General features: G+C 39.7%; 3 protein-coding genes across 3 annotated transcripts in view; 2 read left to right on the top strand and 1 right to left on the bottom strand.

Moving 5' to 3' along the window:
• Nucleotides 1-47: 47 nt before the first annotated feature.
• LOC130080400 (leucine-rich repeat serine/threonine-protein kinase 2-like) lies at nt 48-7,772 on the top strand. Its single transcript, XM_056245753.1, has 5 exons — nt 48-347; nt 530-609; nt 4,915-5,012; nt 5,796-5,884; nt 7,606-7,772. Exons 1-5 carry the CDS (start codon nt 212-214, stop codon nt 7,770-7,772), a joined length of 570 nt encoding a protein of 189 aa, XP_056101728.1. The 5' UTR covers nt 48-211.
• A 1,163-nt stretch (nt 7,773-8,935) lies between these two features.
• LOC130080399 (proton myo-inositol cotransporter-like) lies at nt 8,936-11,529 on the bottom strand. The gene is made up of 4 exons (XM_056245752.1): nt 11,392-11,529; nt 9,951-10,433; nt 9,700-9,859; nt 8,936-9,086 (listed from the first exon to the last, which is right to left on the bottom strand). Exons 2-4 carry the CDS (start codon nt 10,405-10,407, stop codon nt 8,936-8,938), a joined length of 768 nt encoding a protein of 255 aa, XP_056101727.1. The 5' UTR covers nt 10,408-10,433; nt 11,392-11,529.
• A 173-nt stretch (nt 11,530-11,702) lies between these two features.
• Nucleotides 11,703-18,981, top strand: part of lrrk2 (leucine-rich repeat kinase 2) — an 89,434-nt gene continuing 82,155 nt past the window's right edge. The window contains exons 1-4 of the mRNA XM_056245722.1: nt 11,703-11,900; nt 12,083-12,162; nt 16,474-16,571; nt 17,355-17,443. Coding sequence (XP_056101697.1) covers nt 11,765-11,900; nt 12,083-12,162; nt 16,474-16,571; nt 17,355-17,443 — 403 coding nt within the window. The 5' untranslated portion in view covers nt 11,703-11,764. The remainder of the gene's footprint in view (nt 11,901-12,082; nt 12,163-16,473; nt 16,572-17,354; nt 17,444-18,981) is intronic.

The following is an 18,981-nucleotide window of genomic DNA, read 5'->3' as shown; positions in this document are numbered from 1 at the left end:
TTACCAAGCCGAGAATGAAATCGGGAACTAAAGATTAGTCATATCAGTCTCTACTGTAGAATAACTCGTGTTGTGATTTGCATAAACATGTCAGAAGAGCGTGTGCGCTGTGAAACAGATGATGGTCTGCAGCAGCAATGTTGTGTCCACATGGTCAGTGAGGATCAGAAGGGGCTTTAAAGCTCAGTTTGATGTCAGATAGCAGAAGATCATGGCTGATAAAGAGGAGTTGGGGATCAGGCTGAAGAAGCTGCTGGTGAGGATGAATCTTCAAGAGGGGAAACAGCTGGGCACTATGGTCCAGATCATACAGGACCTGCTGTTCCTGTCCCACACAGATCACTGTGGTGAGTTCTCATGACCTCTCAAACTGGAAATCTGTAGCCCTTTGTTAACATTTTTGACGCTTTACACTAGTCTTAATACATTCATATAGACTGAGAGCAATGCAAACTTTCAGACCCCCCTCTCTGTGCTTTTTCCAGTGGGACAGCTATTTTTAGATTTGTGTTCTTCTTTTGTCCTGCAGTTGAGCTGTTTGCGGATCAAAACGTCCATGTGCCTCTGATGCTGGTGCTGTCAGAGCATCTCAACAGCAAAGTTCAGCAGGTAGTCGTCATTGTTTTGGCTGCACAAATTTCCTTGCAAATGCTTAATAGTTCACCCAGTGCTTGAAGTGGAATCTATCTATCTAATGTGAATCTATCAATCTGCCACTTCTATAATTCAAAGTGACACCAAAAAACTCAGATCCCTTAACTCTAAGGCTATAAATGTCACAATCAACTGCTGGGTCATTATTTAGTAGAACGAAATAACTACATGGTGTTTCTGTCATTCACTCTGATAAGTTGTTTAAATCAGTGCTGTCTGCACTGTAAACAATATTTTGTTGATTTGTTACAACTTTTCAAAAAATGTTGTCAAATCAGCTTACTTTCACAAACATTGTTCAGATAACATTATTTTGTATCTACTCAAATTTTTTGTTAAAAATGAACTAACATTTTTAAGGCAAACTGGTTAGGCTACTTTAAGTTCAACCAACAAATCATTTTTACAGTGTGATTTTTATCTTTAAAACCATTACTTAGCATGAGGTTAATGCCACATAAAAAATAATTTCGAATGAAAATAACATCCACGTTCCATTTTCGCTTGAGGAAAACAATTTGTGATGAGGGGTGAATGCAGCGCAAACTTTACAGTGGACTCATGAGAAACTGTCTCCCACATTACATTATGTAAACGGGATTTATGACAAAGAACTGCAGATGCAGATATCATGAAAATATGGATAAACACACACCTTGTCCTCTGCTTCTGACGCTGGCGCTGTCCCGCTGCAGACCGATGGGTGGTTGAGTACAAAAAGGGCCCAGTGACGCCCCTGGCACCGGCAACGTGTTTGAATTACTGTTACGCTACAGCTTAAAATATAAAAGTGCGTACCGGTCCGTACTCGCCCACTTCGAGCACTGCGTTCACTCATGTTATTCTAAACCATATGACTTTTATTTTACCATGGGACACAAAAGGAGATATTGAGAAGAATGTTCACGCTGCTCTTTTCCATAATGAAAGGAAATAGGGAGGGAGTGAGACTTTCAAGCTTGAAAATACCATAAAATTAGATACTGTGCACCCCCCCCCCCCCAATTCTCTGTCATTTTATGAATGTAAAGGGGTCAACTGCTTTTTTATTTTAATGTTTCCTTAGGTGCACGTATAGTGTTAGTATGATTTTTACATAAAAACGGTCATAATTAGGAAATAAAAGGCACTTTTCCTTCTCTGATTTGAACGCTCTGTTTGAAGGGGTGTGTCTGCTGTGAGACTTCAGTGTGTAAGACTTGAGAAATTAGGAAATGCCGGGCAGTCTGTTTGAGGAGCAACCTCTCCCTGAGGAGACAAAGGACCTTGCTGGAAATAAACATTTGAAGTCTCTCTTGTGAAGTTTTCTCCAACATTCGAGATGCAAGTCTCACCTAAACAATCCTAATCTACATCTTTTCCCTTGACCCCCCATTCCCCCGTTCCCTCTCTCTCTTTCATGCTGAGATCACCTGAAATTCACCCAAAAATCTATATGGTTTAATGTGAATAATTATCGTACAGTATTACACATGTTTGGTATCATTTGAAATGTCTCAGTGCGATTGGTACAAATGTCTCATTCCCAAAGAGGTAAACCAAAAGGTAATGAGTATTTAAGAGTTTTAGGGATAACCTGTACACAAATGAGGGTGTCTTCCAGGCAAATCAGTAGCACCTCAATGCAGTACATGAGATCCATTTATTCTAACGTACTCTGACATTGTTTTCAGTAAAGAGTTAAAAAGAATAGTCAAACATTCGCTCACATTTAATGATGCACAGATATCATTAAAACCTTTTCATTTATGGAGTCAGATGAAATAACGAGTCAAAGTAACACCAGGGAACTTTTTGCTCTCGGGGTCCCCCTACAGTTGGGAAACAGTATTGTCCTCTACTACTGTCGTAAACTCTCATCCTACATGCGCGTGCATTTGTTGACAACCGTGATAGCCCTGAACACTGTAGGAGGAGGTCACATGCAGGTGTTCTGCTTGCGTCGCGTATGAAATGTCTTCATCCCAGGTACAGTGGCATATATTTCAGCATGTCATATGAATATAATTTCATGTTTTTTTGTTTTTTTTTTCTAACGACAAATGATCGCGATGATCACGTTTACAAGCCAGCGTCATTATAGTAGCCTAGTCTATTGGTTACCGTTTTACTGAATCTATATGATACTTCAATGCAATGTTTGAGTGGTTGATAATAACCATATATCGTCAATATTATAATATAATAAAACAAAGGCAGACAAAAAAACAAAGAGATTGTATGCAAGCAGTATACTTACTTACTAGTCCAAAAGCATGACAGCCAAGTCCGCATCGGTCGGGCACCCCTCCTCCTCCTTCAGCTCACGCCAGCGAGAAAACTCTGGCCCAATGTTGATCCTCGTTCTGCCTTTAACGCGATCACTTTCTCTTTTTCTCTTTTTGCTTTGCTCCGATAAAATCTTTGCTTTCTTGTTTTTCTGTGCTGCTTCGGCCATGACTATAACATTTGGCTCGCACGTCCGATTTTAAGGAAGTGGGGGTGGTGGTGGAAGTGACGTATATGCTGTAAAGCAGTCGAATTTTGTAGTTCTCTTTGTTCGCCGGTTACTACCCGAAACCCGAAAGTTTAAAAGTACGATTAAAAACGCTACAGACCCCGTCAGGCTATGGCAGACGTGTCATTCAACCTATTGTAAGTCGATGTACCATCACAAGAGACTTGGAAATATATTATGAAGGTTGAAAAGTTACCTGGTGCTGCTTTAATACATGAAAATACATTACTTTGCCACGCGGAAAGACAGTAACACGCAGAGACCTTCCCCGCGGACCGAATGCCGCCATTGGGCCGATTTAGTCGGGCTTACAAGTGTAAACTGTGATTGGTTGAAATCTTTGCAATAAGTATTACATGTGGAACTCTCTAAAACTTTTACTACGTTTTTACTATTAAAGCTATCGAGGTTAACTAATCGTGAAAAGTGCAGATTAGCATTTTATTTAGATCTACCAGTACATGAAAGTATGAGCATTGTAGCCGATGACAGACACATTGAGCGCATGCATGCAGTGATCTTGTGATTTCTGCACTCTCATGAATGCTTTCATCATAATCAACAGTTCAAATGCGATGTACAAGAGATTCGTTGTGCAGTGAAGACAGCGCCATTGATTATAACGGGAGTTTTGGTGAAAGTCCAGAACTCAGTCACTGGTAAACGCGCGCTGTGTGATTGACAGCTCCAGTGATTATAAAAGGATGGTTCTTTAATCGCTTTCTCTATATTATTTAATCACAATTTAAATAACAGATAATTTTCATGCTACTAAGAGCAACAATGTGAAGTTGGCCGTTTAATCACTGGCTTGATTTACTGATAAACAGCAATAAGTGATTTTGAGACAAAGAACATCTGACTGCATGAATCATTACATATCAGAAATCACTGATCACAGATCAGGCATTAGAATTAACACGGTTATTTACATGTTGTCGCATTACTATTGAATCCATATTTTCATATCTGTTTGCAAAGCCTGCGCCGAAATTGCGACTGATTGACCAAATAATTCACAGTGAAATGTGTCGAACAAACAAATAATGCTCAACTGAGACATTCACATAGTTGAGAATAGACAACCACATTCCTTTGGAAGGTAAAGTTATTTGTAGTCCTGTATCTCTTTTCTCTCCTTCTCATCTCACTAACGCACCAGTGGGCGGGGCCAAAGACATGATGATGTAGAGTAGGCGTTGATCTGATTCTGCAGAGGCATCTTTCGACGCACTATTACATCCTAATGTGACAAAAACCGAAACGAGTTGTTTTCGGAGCTTGGTTTAAATAAAAGCTGTTTTTGGACTAACGGGGGAAGTTTTGAGTTCTGAAACTCTACAATACTACAATGACCTCTCAAAGGCTACGTTCACACTGTCAGTCCAAATCCAAATCATGCATTTCTTGAAATCCGTTTTACTCTGATTGCTGTAATCATATTTGGCGTTTGAACACGCGTTTTATGTAACTTCAGACGTTGTTATAAGAAACATGCTGAAAGTCACATGTGATTTCAAACCACAAATGAATTGCATGTGATTACACTTTTTTTTTTTTTTTTTTTTTGCTAAATATGCACAAAATTCAGATTTGGACTGACAGTCTGAATGAGGCTAAAGTCATGCGGGTTTAGAAGGACAAATAGTAAATGAAAGAAAAACTGTTATTTCTAACATATTTCTTGGAGTAAATTTTATTTCAGCTTTATTGACTATAAGAAAAGTGATTACTGCTGATTTACTGCTTTGAACACACTGCAGGTTGGCTGGTCTCTGCTGTGTCGTCTGATGGAGATCTGTCCAACCACTCTGGAAAGTCTGACCAACCCAGTGGACTATGAGTTTATAGAGGTGCACAAGTAAGCCCGAGTTATTTCTATGAGCTTATATAATGGCCATACATTCCTGTTTACTATGTAATTGAAGCAACTTTCAGTAGTTTAAAGGATAATTATCATTGCCTTCCTTCAATAAGCCACTCTCTGTATCATTCTACAAAAAACTGAAAGTACAAAAGTAAAAGAGAATTTTTTTGTTCCACTGGTTAAGATTAAAAGTAATTGACTAGGAGGATTGATGCCTATAAAATAATCGTGCATCAATTTAGTTTATTTCTATAGTACTTTACGCAGTACATATTGTTCCAGAATAGCTTTATAAAGAAAGTGCCTTAAAGGGAAAGTTTACCCAAAAATTAAAATTCTGTCATCATTTAATCACCCTCGGGTTGTTCCAAACCTGTATAACTTTCTTTGTTCTGCTGAACACAAAGGAAGATATTTCGAAGAATGTGGGAAACTGAACAGAGCATACAAGAAAAACAAAAAAGGGCTCAAGACCGAACCTTGTGGCATATCATATTATTATATGGTATTGCAAATTGTATGTTCCAATCGTACTGAACTGATTATTTAACAAAAACAGAAAAAAAGACAACTTTTAAAGGCACTTTTAAAAAAGACAGGTAGGATCTAATCCAGGCTATTCTTCTGAACGTGATTGGCTGACACGGATAACTGCCAGTTTGAATGGAATCTGGAACATAGATTCCTCTAGAGACACTCAAACCGGTTTATTAATGAATTCATTGCTGCTATCCATGTTCACCAGGTTTATGTGAGTGTTTGCATGTTTGTTCATAGGCAGATTCTTAAGGTGCTTTCAGTGTATCATAATGAAGCCAAGATGATGATGGTGGGCCTGAGAGCTCTGGCTCTGCTACTTAAGTCAGGTAAGACATCGGGTTGCTTTTCCATGATGCTGTTTATTAGCCTGGTTAAAACCAGACCATTCTCAGCTGAGTTATGGTCTGGCAAAGCGTCATAGACAAATCATTTCCAGAGGGCGTCCCCAACGGACGTTGCGGATAGACCTAAACCCAATCAGAGCGATGAAGGAGATGACGTATGCAGAGCGGCGGAGAATCTCCGAGTGTTGTTCTTTGCTCGGTTTTTAACAAAAAGGAAACGTTCAAATCGCTTAAAACAGACGCGATAGCTGATTCGAACGAGTGATGTTCGACGGCGGCATCCATCTTTGTAATGTAGGCTACAAAATCTGCTTCAAAATCCCAGCGCTGTCGTCATCGTGTAAAGCCCGCCCCAACGTTTCTGATTGGTGCCTCGATTTCGGCGGATTGGAAATGGGCTTGAATGAGCTCTTTGCCAGACTAACTTTCAGAGCAAATCTAAATTTGCCGTACTTGTCTGGGTTTTCCCAGGCTAGCTGTTTATTCAACCATTATAGAATATTGCTTCCTGACGTATTTTTTTCGCATTTATTTCATCTCCATAAGGATTTCAAAATATTCTTTCAAAAATTTTAACCAAACCACCCAGCTCCCATATGAATCACAACAAGGAAACAAGACTGCACTGCAAGGGTGCCCAAACCTGTTCCTGGACACCTACTCTCCTGCAAAGTTTATCTGCAACCCTGATAAAACACAAATGCGCTTGATAATTACAGACAGGTGTGTTACACCAGGGTTAGATCTGAACTCTCCATAGCCGCGTTTCCACCGAAATTACTCAGAACAATTTGTCCCAGGATCCCCCGCCCCGTCTGCGTTTCCATCGTGGTCTAAATTACTGTGAAGATTAGGGAAATATGTCCGGTGACAAATTAGTCTGTATTTGGTCCTCCGCATATAAGCCTGAACCTCGTCATCTGTCGTATTTTTTAAACTCCATTGTTGATTCGAATAGTAAAGAACTCTTACTGCGCGCATTGCAACAGACTTTTAAAAATGGTGGTTGGAATAAAATGCTGCGTGAACTCAACCAATCAGCATGTTCAGCGCCCAAGTCCCACCCCCGAAAGTCCCTGAACATTGACAAAGTACTACGAGCAGGGACTTTCTGAGGGGAATTTTTTTTTCCTCATTAACTATTGCCTACGTTAGTCCACTACTAATACTGTTCACTTGAAGTGAATGAAAACGAGTGAGTGAAATCGGACACCGTTGAGCGTACGTCGGTTGTACACTCGTTATTGCGGTGCATTGTGGGATTGAATAAGTGCACTCAATAACGTCCACTATGGTGTCGGACACCACTACAAATGGCTGTCCCCTCAAATAACGCCCTATTCGAGGGTATAGGGGGCGATTGCGGATTCAGCAAAGTCCCTAGTTTCTGGGTAACGTTCCTGCGGTGGAAACACGGCTCATATCTCCAGGAACACGATTGGACACTATTAACGCATTTCATGAAGCAATCTCATCCCGTGAAACATTGCAAATGAATGACATTATTAAATCTGTAATGACAGTACATTATAACTATGGATATCAGGAAAATACATGGAGTTCTTGTTTATTATTATGAAATGGCCACATTCCCCTTACACAAACGTATTTATGATAATGGTTTCACTTGAGGTACACCACCATATTTGGTGTTTGTGGGTCACATGTGGTTCTGATGGAGGTGTTGCTTGTGTGTGGGTCAGGTGAGATTGTGATGCAGGTTCTGGATGAGGAGGAAGTGGATGTGTTTTTCCTGGTCCTGGAAGCCATGAGGTCTTTCGGTGACAGAGAAGAGGTTCAGCTACAGGGATGTGCTGCTTTACAACTACTGCTGCAGACAGGTGACTGTGATCTGTTGCAAAGAGTATAAGCAATAGTGATATAAGACACTATGATTTCCCCATCCGCAAAGAATTTTATGTAAAATGCGAAATGTCACCTAATTTTGCAAAATTGAACAAACTTAATTAAATTGAATAAATCAAAAGTAGGGCTGTACACTTAAATACAATACAATTGTGAGTGTCTTTGAATATTAAAGCTCAAAAGGCTGCTTTTTAGTCTGCATGTTCTGCATTTCTCTGTGTGAATGAGCAGCGCAATTTATCTTTCTACTACACGAACTGAAGCACACGTGACACTGGTTTTCAGCATCTTCCGTCCTGCTATATAAGCTAATTCGACATGGATCGCTTCTCCAGAGCTGGAGTTCACAAACGTTTCACCACTTTATTTGATACAACTATCATCAGATACACACAGAAATTCAAAGGTCTTCACTACAGCCCGCCGAAATAAAAGTTAGAAGAACAGACGTGTATTACTGTTGGACAGCAGAATGTACTTCTCAAAGTAATAATAACAATATAATACAGTTTATATACAATTATTTTTAAGGAATATCACACAATATTTCATCCATGTTTTAATTCAAACTGTAAGCCTTTGTTGTGCAAGACATTGCTTGCCAAAAATGAAAGGAATCATTCAAAATGAGTTTGATTGCATTTAATACAATTATATTGTTCTAGTTTTATGCATTCTTTTGATTGTCAAAGTTTTTGATAATAATTCGAAGTAAATAATACAACACAGAATCCTGAACAATTAAAATGTCTGAATTCACAGAATTTCTGGAGAGAAAAAAAATGAATAGGGCGCATACGCATATATATTCATACGCGCATACCTATAGACTAAACGCATGATATGCATGTGCACGCCGTTTGCGTTTTCACACACTTTACACAGAGATGATAATGTTTTTCAAAATTTGAACCCATTTCAAAGTTTGCGTTGTCGTTCAAATGAACGGCCAGAGCGCATTACAAGTTTTCTGTTTTTTTTTAGTTGAAACGGTGTCGTGTTAGCGGCCCCTAAGTTAATAACTGATGATCTTTGCAATGGAAGTGAATCAATCAAAAACTAACTTTAGCAATCTCTGTTACTGTAATTTCCTATTATCACTGTAAAGCTGCTGTGAAACAGTCCGTATTGTTAAAAGCGCTGTATAATTGACTTGGCTATTCTTGTTTACATCTGAATCAATGATTGAGTTGTTAAAGAGTTCAGCCGAGCCTTCTGGGTCTCTCCGTTCTGCAGGAGCCAGCGAGGACTCTCGGGGAGGAAGAGGAACCCCGTGAACTGCAGGACGGCGGGAACAACAGACAAACCCAACATATATCTATACATAAACACAAAAACCATTCAAAAACGATTACAACAAGTCCTTTTGCACCTCATTTGAATTTTTAACTCTACGGTACTTTTCCTAGAGAATGTCTGAAGCATCTTACTATCACTATAGCTCAATAAACAGAAGATTGAAATATTGTTGCCAGGGTGTTGCTATGCAGTTGGTAAGGTGTTTTGGCAATAAGTCTGGTCACTCAGTGTTTTTATTGTTAACTAAAACTTATAAATATTAAGCTTTAAAAAACTGTTATTAAAAAGTAATATGTCGACTTGGCAACTAAATGATATCAAATAAGTTATTAAGTATACTGAAATTACTAAAACTGAAATAATAGTTTTTGAATATTTTGCATAAATATTGACAGGTATATAATATTAATTACATATATTTTATTAAAAATAAATTAATAATACAAAACTATAGAGGTCTTTTTATGAATCGTATTGTTTTGCAGCATTTTTGCCACTCAAAGTAGACAATTCTGAGCTGATGGGTAGAAAAAATTTACCTGTTGTAGCACAATAAATATATATAAAAAAGTATTGTTTTTTTTTTTTATACAGAAAAAGATTTAAGAGGTAAAGCTTCCATTTGAACCCACCTCCAGCCATCATGGGGCAGGTAGCTAAAGAGCCCGTCCACCACGCTGGCTACGAACTGCCCACCAGTGATAAACAGAGTGTTAATGGTGACCAGCTGACCTCGGAGATGAGAAGGGGACACCTCAGCGATGTACACGGGCACAGTCATGGATGCAATTCCTAAAAACAACAGAAGACGTGAAAGCAGGACACAAACTGAATTCAAACAGCTCTACATATACTGCAGTATAAAGGCTACAGAATGAACTACCTATGCCAAGGCCAACCGTGAGCCTTCCACACAGAAGAACCTCTTTGCTGTGTGCGACACTCAGGAGGATTCCTCCAGCAGAGAAGATGAAGCTAGCGAGCAGAATGCAGATTCTCCGGCCGAAAAGCCCGTTGAGAAACCCTCCAGCCAGAGCGGAAACAGCCGCGGCGCCAACAGTGATGGAGACCAGAAGCTCCTGCCACAGAGAGCTCAGGTTCATCTCTCTCTTCAGCAGAAGCATGGCTCCAGACACCACTCCTGTGTCATAGCCAAACAGGAATCCACCCAGAGCCGAGAAGAAAGCCAGGGTGTACACGAAACATGGCGTGGTGGCGTGCTGGATCTGATCTGTGGGTGTGGGCACGTCATTGTCTTGGTAGTTGGTTTGGACATTGGATGGCGTTTTTATCAAACTCCTTTCGTCCTCAACTCTCCTGTCTCCTATCAGCTCCTCCATTCTCTAGAGATTATGCACATTGTCTCCTATGACAAAGAAAACACCTTGAGATCATCACATGATCAACAAAAGCCATTACCTTGCCCAACCCAGAATGACCACGTTGACATTGCACACACCTCAAACCACAGTGAAACATTTGCTAATTAAATATTGTGGTTATACTGTTAAGGCCTATGCTAAAATTCTTGCAAAGCACTATTTATGAGAGATTCCTTAACACATGCACTGAACAGCAAAATCAATCTGATGTTGTGGAAAAGGCTATGAATATTCAACAATACAGTTTAACAGTGATTAGCAAACAAATCGTTATTTTGAATCGGTTCTATGTAATAATTCAGTCGAACCGACTCGTATTATCGTCTGCGAATGACTCGATATAGTAGGCTAGCATTTGCAGTTGGCACAATATAACATCTAGTGATGGACTACATGGTTATTTCTTTTGCTACTTAAAATAATACGTATATGACGCACTAACACAGCGGACTACTAAATCGGATTCAAATGAATCACTGAATCATTTTAGGAATCGGTTCGCTGTGGCGAACTCTTTGAACGAACCGATTCGCTAAAATGAATTGGACTTTAAACAAACTCGGTACAAACTCCGATTATAATAGAAAAGAAACTCGAGTCGAAATCGCGATATTAAGTGTAGCGTGCATGTAAAAAGCGTTCACCGACTGTAAACTCGATCTTTTGCTATGTTTAGCTACTACAAAAATACATCGAAATTAAAAAGTCGCGAAATACTGTACATATTTCCGTTGATACGTATTTATTAGTATTCCATTAAATATTTTTAGTACCTTTATTCAGAATCATAAAAATATTGATTCATAAAACATGAACGTACCCGTCCTATGCACACGTACACATCCTGTAGCAATATAGCTAACGTGCTAAAAATGAACAATACACGTTACGCATGTGAACTAACTGAAATGCACATATTTGTCTTCTCCCTCTGTAACCTACCAGCAAGACGCTTTTCTGGGTGCCATTCGCTTTAATATGAGACTCGGGTTTCTTGCTTTCACTTGTGCTCTCGAACAGGAAGTTTGTGAATTCTTGCAGTCATATGATTCATAACGCAGCGCGAGGACCACAGCAGCTGCTAACATGACCAGGATCTCTTCTTTACCAAGCCGAGAATGAAATCGGGAACTAAAGATTAGTCATATCAGTCTCTACTGTAGCATAACTCGTGTTGTGATTTGCATAAACATGTCAGAAGAGCGTGTGCGCTGTGAAACAGATGATGGTCTGCAGCAGCAATGTTGTGTCCACATGGTCAGTGAGGATCAGAAGGGGCTTTAAAGCTCAGTTTGATGTCAGATAGCAGAAGATCATGGCTGATAAAGAGGAGTTGGGGATCAGGCTGAAGAAGCTGCTGGTGAGGATGAATCTTCAAGAGGGGAAACAGCTGGGCACTATGGTCCAGATCATACAGGACCTGCTGTTCCTGTCCCACACAGATCACTGTGGTGAGTTCTCATGACCTCTCAAACTGGAAATCTGTAGCCCTTTGTTAACATTTTTGACGCTTTACACTAGTCTTAATACATTCATATAGACTGAGAGCAATGCAAACTTTCAGACCCCCCTCTCTGTGCTTTTTCCAGTGGGACAGCTATTTTTAGATTTGTGTTCTTCTTTTGTCCTGCAGTTGAGCTGTTTGCGGATCAAAACGTCCATGTGCCTCTGATGCTGGTGCTGTCAGAGCATCTCAACAGCAAAGTTCAGCAGGTAGTCGTCATTGTTTTGGCTGCACAAATTTCCTTGCAAATGCTTAATAGTTCACCCAGTGCTTGAAGTGGAATCTATCTATCTAATGTGAATCTATCAATCTGCCACTTCTATAATTCAAAGTGACACCATAAAACTCAGATCCCTTAACTCTAAGGCTATAAATGTCACAATCAACTGCTGGGTCATTATTTAGTAGAACGAAATAACTACATGGTGTTTCTGTCATTCACTCTGATAAGTCGTTTAAATCAGTGCTGTCTGCACTGTAAACAATATTTTGTTGATTTGTTACAACTTTTCAAAAAATGTTGTCAAATCAGCTTACTTTCACAAACATTGTTCAGATAACATTATTTTGTATCTACTCAAATTTTTTGTTAAAAATGAACTAACATTTTTAAGGCAAACTGGTTAGGCTACTTTAAGTTCAACCAACAAATCATTTTTACAGTGTGATTTTTATCTTTAAAACCATTACTTAGCATGAGGTTAATGCCACGTAAAAAATAATTTCGAATGAAAATAACATCCACGGTCCATTTTCGCTTGAGGAAAACAATTTGTGATGAGGGGTGAATGCAGCGCAAACTTTACAGTGGACTCATGAGAAACTGTCTCCCACATTACATTATGTAAACGGGATTTATGACAAAGAACTGCAGATGCAGATATCATGAAAATATGGATAAACACACACCTTGTCCTCTGCTTCTGACGCTGGCGCTGTCCCGCTGCAGACCGATGGGTGGTTGAGTACAAAAAGGGCCCAGTGACGCCCCTGGCACCGGCAACGTGTTTGAATTACTGTTACGCTACAGCTTAAAATATAAAAGTGCGTACCGGTCCGTACTCGCCCACTTCGAGCACTGCGTTCACTCATGTTATTCTAAACCATATGACTTTTATTTTACCATGGGACACAAAAGGAGATATTGAGAAGAATGTTCACGCTGCTCTTTTCCATAATGAAAGGAAATAGGGAGGGAGTGAGACTTTCAAGCTTGAAAATACCATAAAATTAGATACTGTGCACCCCCCCCCCCCCCCCCCCAATTCTCTGTCATTTTATGAATGTAAAGGGGTCAACTGCTTTTTTATTTTAATGTTTCCTTAGGTGCACGTATAGTGTTAGTATGATTTTTACATAAAAACGGTCATAATTAGGAAATAAAAGGCACTTTTCCTTCTCTGATTTGAACGCTCTGTTTGAAGGGGTGTGTCTGCTGTGAGACTTCAGTGTGTAAGACTTGAGAAATTAGGAAATGCCGGGCAGTCTGTTTGAGGAGCAACCACTCCCTGAGGAGACAAAGGACCTTGCTGGAAATAAACATTTGAAGTCTCTCTTGTGAAGTTTTCTCCAACATTCGAGATGCAAGTCTCACCTAAACAATCCTAATCTACATCTTTTCCCTTGACCCCCCATTCCCCCGTTCCCTCTCTCTCTTTCATGCTGAGATCACCTGAAATTCACCCAAAAATCTATATGGTTTAATGTGAATAATTATCGTACAGTATTACACATGTTTGGTATCATTTGAAATGTCTCAGTGCGATTGGTACAAATGTCTCATTCCCAAAGAGGTAAACCAAAAGGTAATGAGTATTTAAGAGTTTTAGGGATAACCTGTACACAAATGAGGGTGTCTTCCAGGCAAATCAGTAGCACCTCAATGCAGTACATGAGATCCATTTATTCTAACGTACTCTGACATTGTTTTCAGTAAAGAGTTAAAAAGAATAGTCAAACATTCGCTCACATTTAATGATGCACAGATATCATTAAAACCTTTTCATTTATGGAGTCAGATGAAATAACGAGTCAAAGTAACACCAGGGAACTTTTTGCTCTCGGGGTCCCCCTACAGTTGGGAAACAGTATTGTCCTCTACTACTGTCGTAAACTCTCATCCTACATGCGCGTGCATTTGTTGACAACCGTGATAGCCCTGAACACTGTAGGAGGAAGTCACATGCAGGTGTTCTGCTTGCGTCGCGTATGAAATGTCTTCATCCCAGGTACAGTGGCATATATTTCAGCATGTCATATGAATATAATTTCATGTTTTTTTGTTTTTTTTTTCTAACGACAAATGATCGCGATGATCACGTTTACAAGCCAGCGTCATTATAGTAGCCTAGTCTATTGGTTACCGTTTTACTGAATCTATATGATACTTCAATGCAATGTTTGAGTGGTTGATAATAACCATATATCGTCAATATTATAATATAATAAAACAAAGGCAGACAAAAAAACAAAGAGATTGTATGCAAGCAGTATACTTACTTACTAGTCCAAAAGCATGACAGCCAAGTCCGCATCGGTCGGGCACCCCTCCTCCTCCTTCAGCTCACGCCAGCGAGAAAACTCTGGCCCAATGTTGATCCTTGTTCTGCCTTTAACGCGATCACTTTCTCTTTTTCTCTTTTTGCTTTGCTCCGATAAAATCTTTGCTTTCTTGTTTTTCTGTGCTGCTTCGGCCATGACTATAACATTTGGCTCGCACGTCCGATTTTAAGGAAGTGGGGGTGGTGGTGGAAGTGACGTATATGCTGTAAAGCAGTCGAATTTTGTAGTTCTCTTTGTTCGCCGGTTACTACCCGAAACCCGAAAGTTTAAAAGTACGATTAAAAACGCTACAGACCCCGTCAGGCTATGGCAGACGTGTCATTCAACCTATTGTAAGTCGATGTACCATCACAAGAGACTTGGAAATATATTATGAAGGTTGAAAAGTTACCTGGTGCTGCTTTAATACATGAAAATACATTACTTTGCCACGCGGAAAGACAGTAACACGCAGAGACCTTCCCCGCGGACCGAATGCCGCCATTGGGCCGATTTAGTCGGGCTTACAAGTGTAAACTGTGATTGGTTGAAATCTTTGCAATAAGTATTACATGTGGAACTCTCTAAAACTTTTACTACGTTTTTACTATTAAAGCTATCGAGGTTAACTAATCGTGAAAAGTGCAGATTAGCATTTTATTTAGATCTACCAGTACATGAAAGTATGAGCATTGTAGCCGATGACAGACACATTGAGCGCATGCATGCAGTGATCTTGTGATTTCTGCACTCTCATGAATGCTTTCATCATAATCAACAGTTCAAATGCGATGTACAAGAGATTCGTTGTGCAGTGAAGACAGCGCCATTGATTATAACGGGAGTTTTGGTGAAAGTCCAGAACTCAGTCACTGGTAAACGCGCGCTGTGTGATTGACAGCTCCAGTGATTATAAAAGGATGGTTCTTTAATCGCTTTCTCTATATTATTTAATCACAATTTAAATAACAGATAATTTTCATGCTACTAAGAGCAACAATGTGAAGTTGGCCGTTTAATCACTGGCTTGATTTACTGATAAACAGCAATAAGTGATTTTGAGACAAAGAACATCTGACTGCATGAATCATTACATATCAGAAATCACTGATCACAGATCAGGCATTAGAATTAACACGGTTATTTACATGTTGTCGCATTACTATTGAATCCATATTTTCATATCTGTTTGCAAAGCCTGCGCCGAAATTGCGACTGATTGACCAAATAATTCACAGTGAAATGTGTCGAACAAACAAATAATGCTCAACTGAGACATTCACATAGTTGAGAATAGACAACCACATTCCTTTGGAAGGTAAAGTTATTTGTAGTCCTGTATCTCTTTTCTCTCCTTCTCATCTCACTAACGCACCAGTGGGCGGGGCCAAAGACATGATGATGTAGAGTAGGCGTTGATCTGATTCTGCAGAGGCATCTTTCGACGCACTATTACATCCTAATGTGACAAAAACCGAAACGAGTTGTTTTCGGAGCTTGGTTTAAATAAAAGCTGTTTTTGGACTAACGGGGGAAGTTTTGAGTTCTGAAACTCTACAATACTACAATGACCTCTCAAAGGCTACGTTCACACTGTCAGTCCAAATCCAAATCATGCATTTCTTGAAATCCGTTTTACTCTGATTGCTGTAATCATATTTGGCGTTTGAACACGCGTTTTATGTAACTTCAGACGTTGTTATAAGAAACATGCTGAAAGTCACATGTGATTTCAAACCACAAATGAATTGCATGTGATTACACTTTTTTTTTTTTTTTTTTTTTGCTAAATATGCACAAAATTCAGATTTGGACTGACAGTCTGAATGAGGCTAAAGTCATGCGGGTTTAGAAGGACAAATAGTAAATGAAAGAAAAACTGTTATTTCTAACATATTTCTTGGAGTAAATTTTATTTCAGCTTTATTGACTATAAGAAAAGTGATTACTGCTGATTTACTGCTTTGAACACACTGCAGGTTGGCTGGTCTCTGCTGTGTCGTCTGATGGAGATCTGTCCAACCACTCTGGAAAGTCTGACCAACCCAGTGGACTATGAGTTTATAGAGGTGCACAAGTAAGCCCGAGTTATTTCTATGAGCTTATATAATGGCCATACATTCCTGTTTACTATGTAATTGAAGCAACTTTCAGTAGTTTAAAGGATAATTATCATTGCCTTCCTTCAATAAGCCACTCTCTGTATCATTCTACAAAAAACTGAAAGTACAAAAGTAAAAGAGAATTTTTTTGTTCCACTGGTTAAGATTAAAAGTAATTGACTAGGAGGATTGATGCCTATAAAATAATCGTGCATCAATTTAGTTTATTTCTATAGTACTTTACGCAGTACATATTGTTCCAGAATAGCTTTATAAAGAAAGTGCCTTAAAGGGAAAGTTTACCCAAAAATTAAAATTCTGTCATCATTTAATCACCCTCGGGTTGTTCCAAACCTGTATAACTTTCTTTGTTCTGCTGAACACAAAGGAAGATATTTCGAAGAATGTGGGAAACTGAACAGAGCATACAAGAAAAACAAAAAAGGGCTCAAGACCGAACCTTGTGGCATATCATATTATTATATGGTATTGCAAATTGTATGTTCCAATCGTACTGAACTGATTATTTAACAAAAACAGAAAAAAAGACAACTTTTAAAGGCACTTTTAAAAAAGACAGGTAGGATCTAATCCAGGCTATTCTTCTGAACGTGATTGGCTGACACGGATAACTGCCAGTTTGAATGGAATCTGGAACATAGATTCCTCTAGAGACACTCAAACCGGTTTATTAATGAATTCATTGCTGCTATCCATGTTCACCAGGTTTATGTGAGTGTTTGCATGTTTGTTCATAGGCAGATTCTTAAGGTGCTTTCAGTGTATCATAATGAAGCCAAGATGATGATGGTGGGCCTGAGAGCTCTGGCTCTGCTACTTAAGTCAGGTAAGACATCGGGTTGCTTTTCCATGATGCTGTTTATTAGCCTGGTTAAAACCAGACCATTCTCAGCTGAGTTATGGTCTGGCAAAGCGTCATAGACAAATCATTTCCAGAGGGCGTCCCCAACGGACGTTGCGGATAGACCTAAACCCAATCAGAGCGATGAAGGAGATGACGTATGCAGAGCGGCGGAGACACATCTCCGAGTGTTGTTCTTTGCTCGGTTTTTAACAAAAAGGAAACGTTCAAATCGCTTAAAACAGACGCGATAGCTGATTCGAACGAGTGATGTTCGATGGCGGCATCCATCTTTGTAATGTAGGCTACAAAATCTGCTTCAAAATCCCAGCGCTGTCGTCATCGTGTAAAGCCCGCCCCAACGCTTCTGATTGGTGCCTCGATTTCGGCGGATTGGAAATGGGCTTGAATGAGCTCTTTGCCAGACTAACTTTCAGAGCAAATCTAAATTTGCCGTACTTGTCTGGGTTTTCCCAGGCTAGCTGTTTATTCAACCATTATAGAATATTGCTTCCTGACGTATTTTTTTCGCATTTATTTCATCTCCATAAGGATTTCAAAATATTCTTTCAAAAATTTTAACCAAACCACCCAGCTCCCATATGAATCACAACAAGGAAACAAGACTGCACTGCAAGGGTGCCCAAACCTGTTCCTGGACACCTACTCTCCTGCAAAGTTTATCTGCAACCCTGATAAAACACAAATGCGCTTGATAATTACAGACAGGTGTGTTACACCAGGGTTAGATCTGAACTCTCCATAGCCGCGTTTCCACCGAAATTACTCAGAACAATTTGTCCCAGGATCCCCCGCCCCGTCTGCGTTTCCATCGTGGTCTAAATTACTGTGAAGATTAGGGAAATATGTCCGGTGACAAATTAGTCTGTATTTGGTCCTCCGCATATAAGCCTGAACCTCGTCATCTGTCGTATTTTTTAAACTCCATTGTTGATTCGAATAGTAAAGAACTCTTACTGCGCGCATTGCAACAGACTTTTAAAAATGGTGGTTGGAATAAAATGCTGCGTGAACTCAACCAATCAGCATGTTCAGCGCCCAAGTCCCACCCCCGAAAGTCCCTGAACATTGACAAAGTACTACGAGCAGGGACTTTCTGAGGGGAATTTTTTTTTCCTCATTAACTATTGCCTACGTTAGTCCACTACTAATACTGTTCACTTGAAGTGAATGAAAACGAGTGAGTGAAATCGGACACCGTTGAGCGTACGTCGGTTGTACACTCGTTATTGCGGTGCATTGTGGGATTGAATAAGTGCACTCAATAACGTCCACTATGGTGTCGGACACCACTACAAATGGCTGTCCCCTCAAATAACGCCCTATTCGAGGGTATAGGGGGCGATTGCGGATTCAGCAAAGTCCCTAGTTTCTGGGTAACGTTCCTGCGGTGGAAACACGGCTCATATCTCCAGGAACACGATTGGACACTATTAACGCATTTCATGAAGCAATCTCATCCCGTGAAACATTGCAAATGAATGACATTATTAAATCTGTAA

Source organism: Rhinichthys klamathensis, unplaced genomic scaffold, assembly GCF_029890125.1.
Source record: "Rhinichthys klamathensis goyatoka isolate OS25496 unplaced genomic scaffold, OSU_Roscu_1.1 h1tg000033l_1, whole genome shotgun sequence".
NCBI lineage: Eukaryota > Metazoa > Chordata > Actinopteri > Cypriniformes > Leuciscidae > Rhinichthys > Rhinichthys klamathensis.
This window is presented reverse-complemented; position numbering and strand designations above follow the sequence as displayed.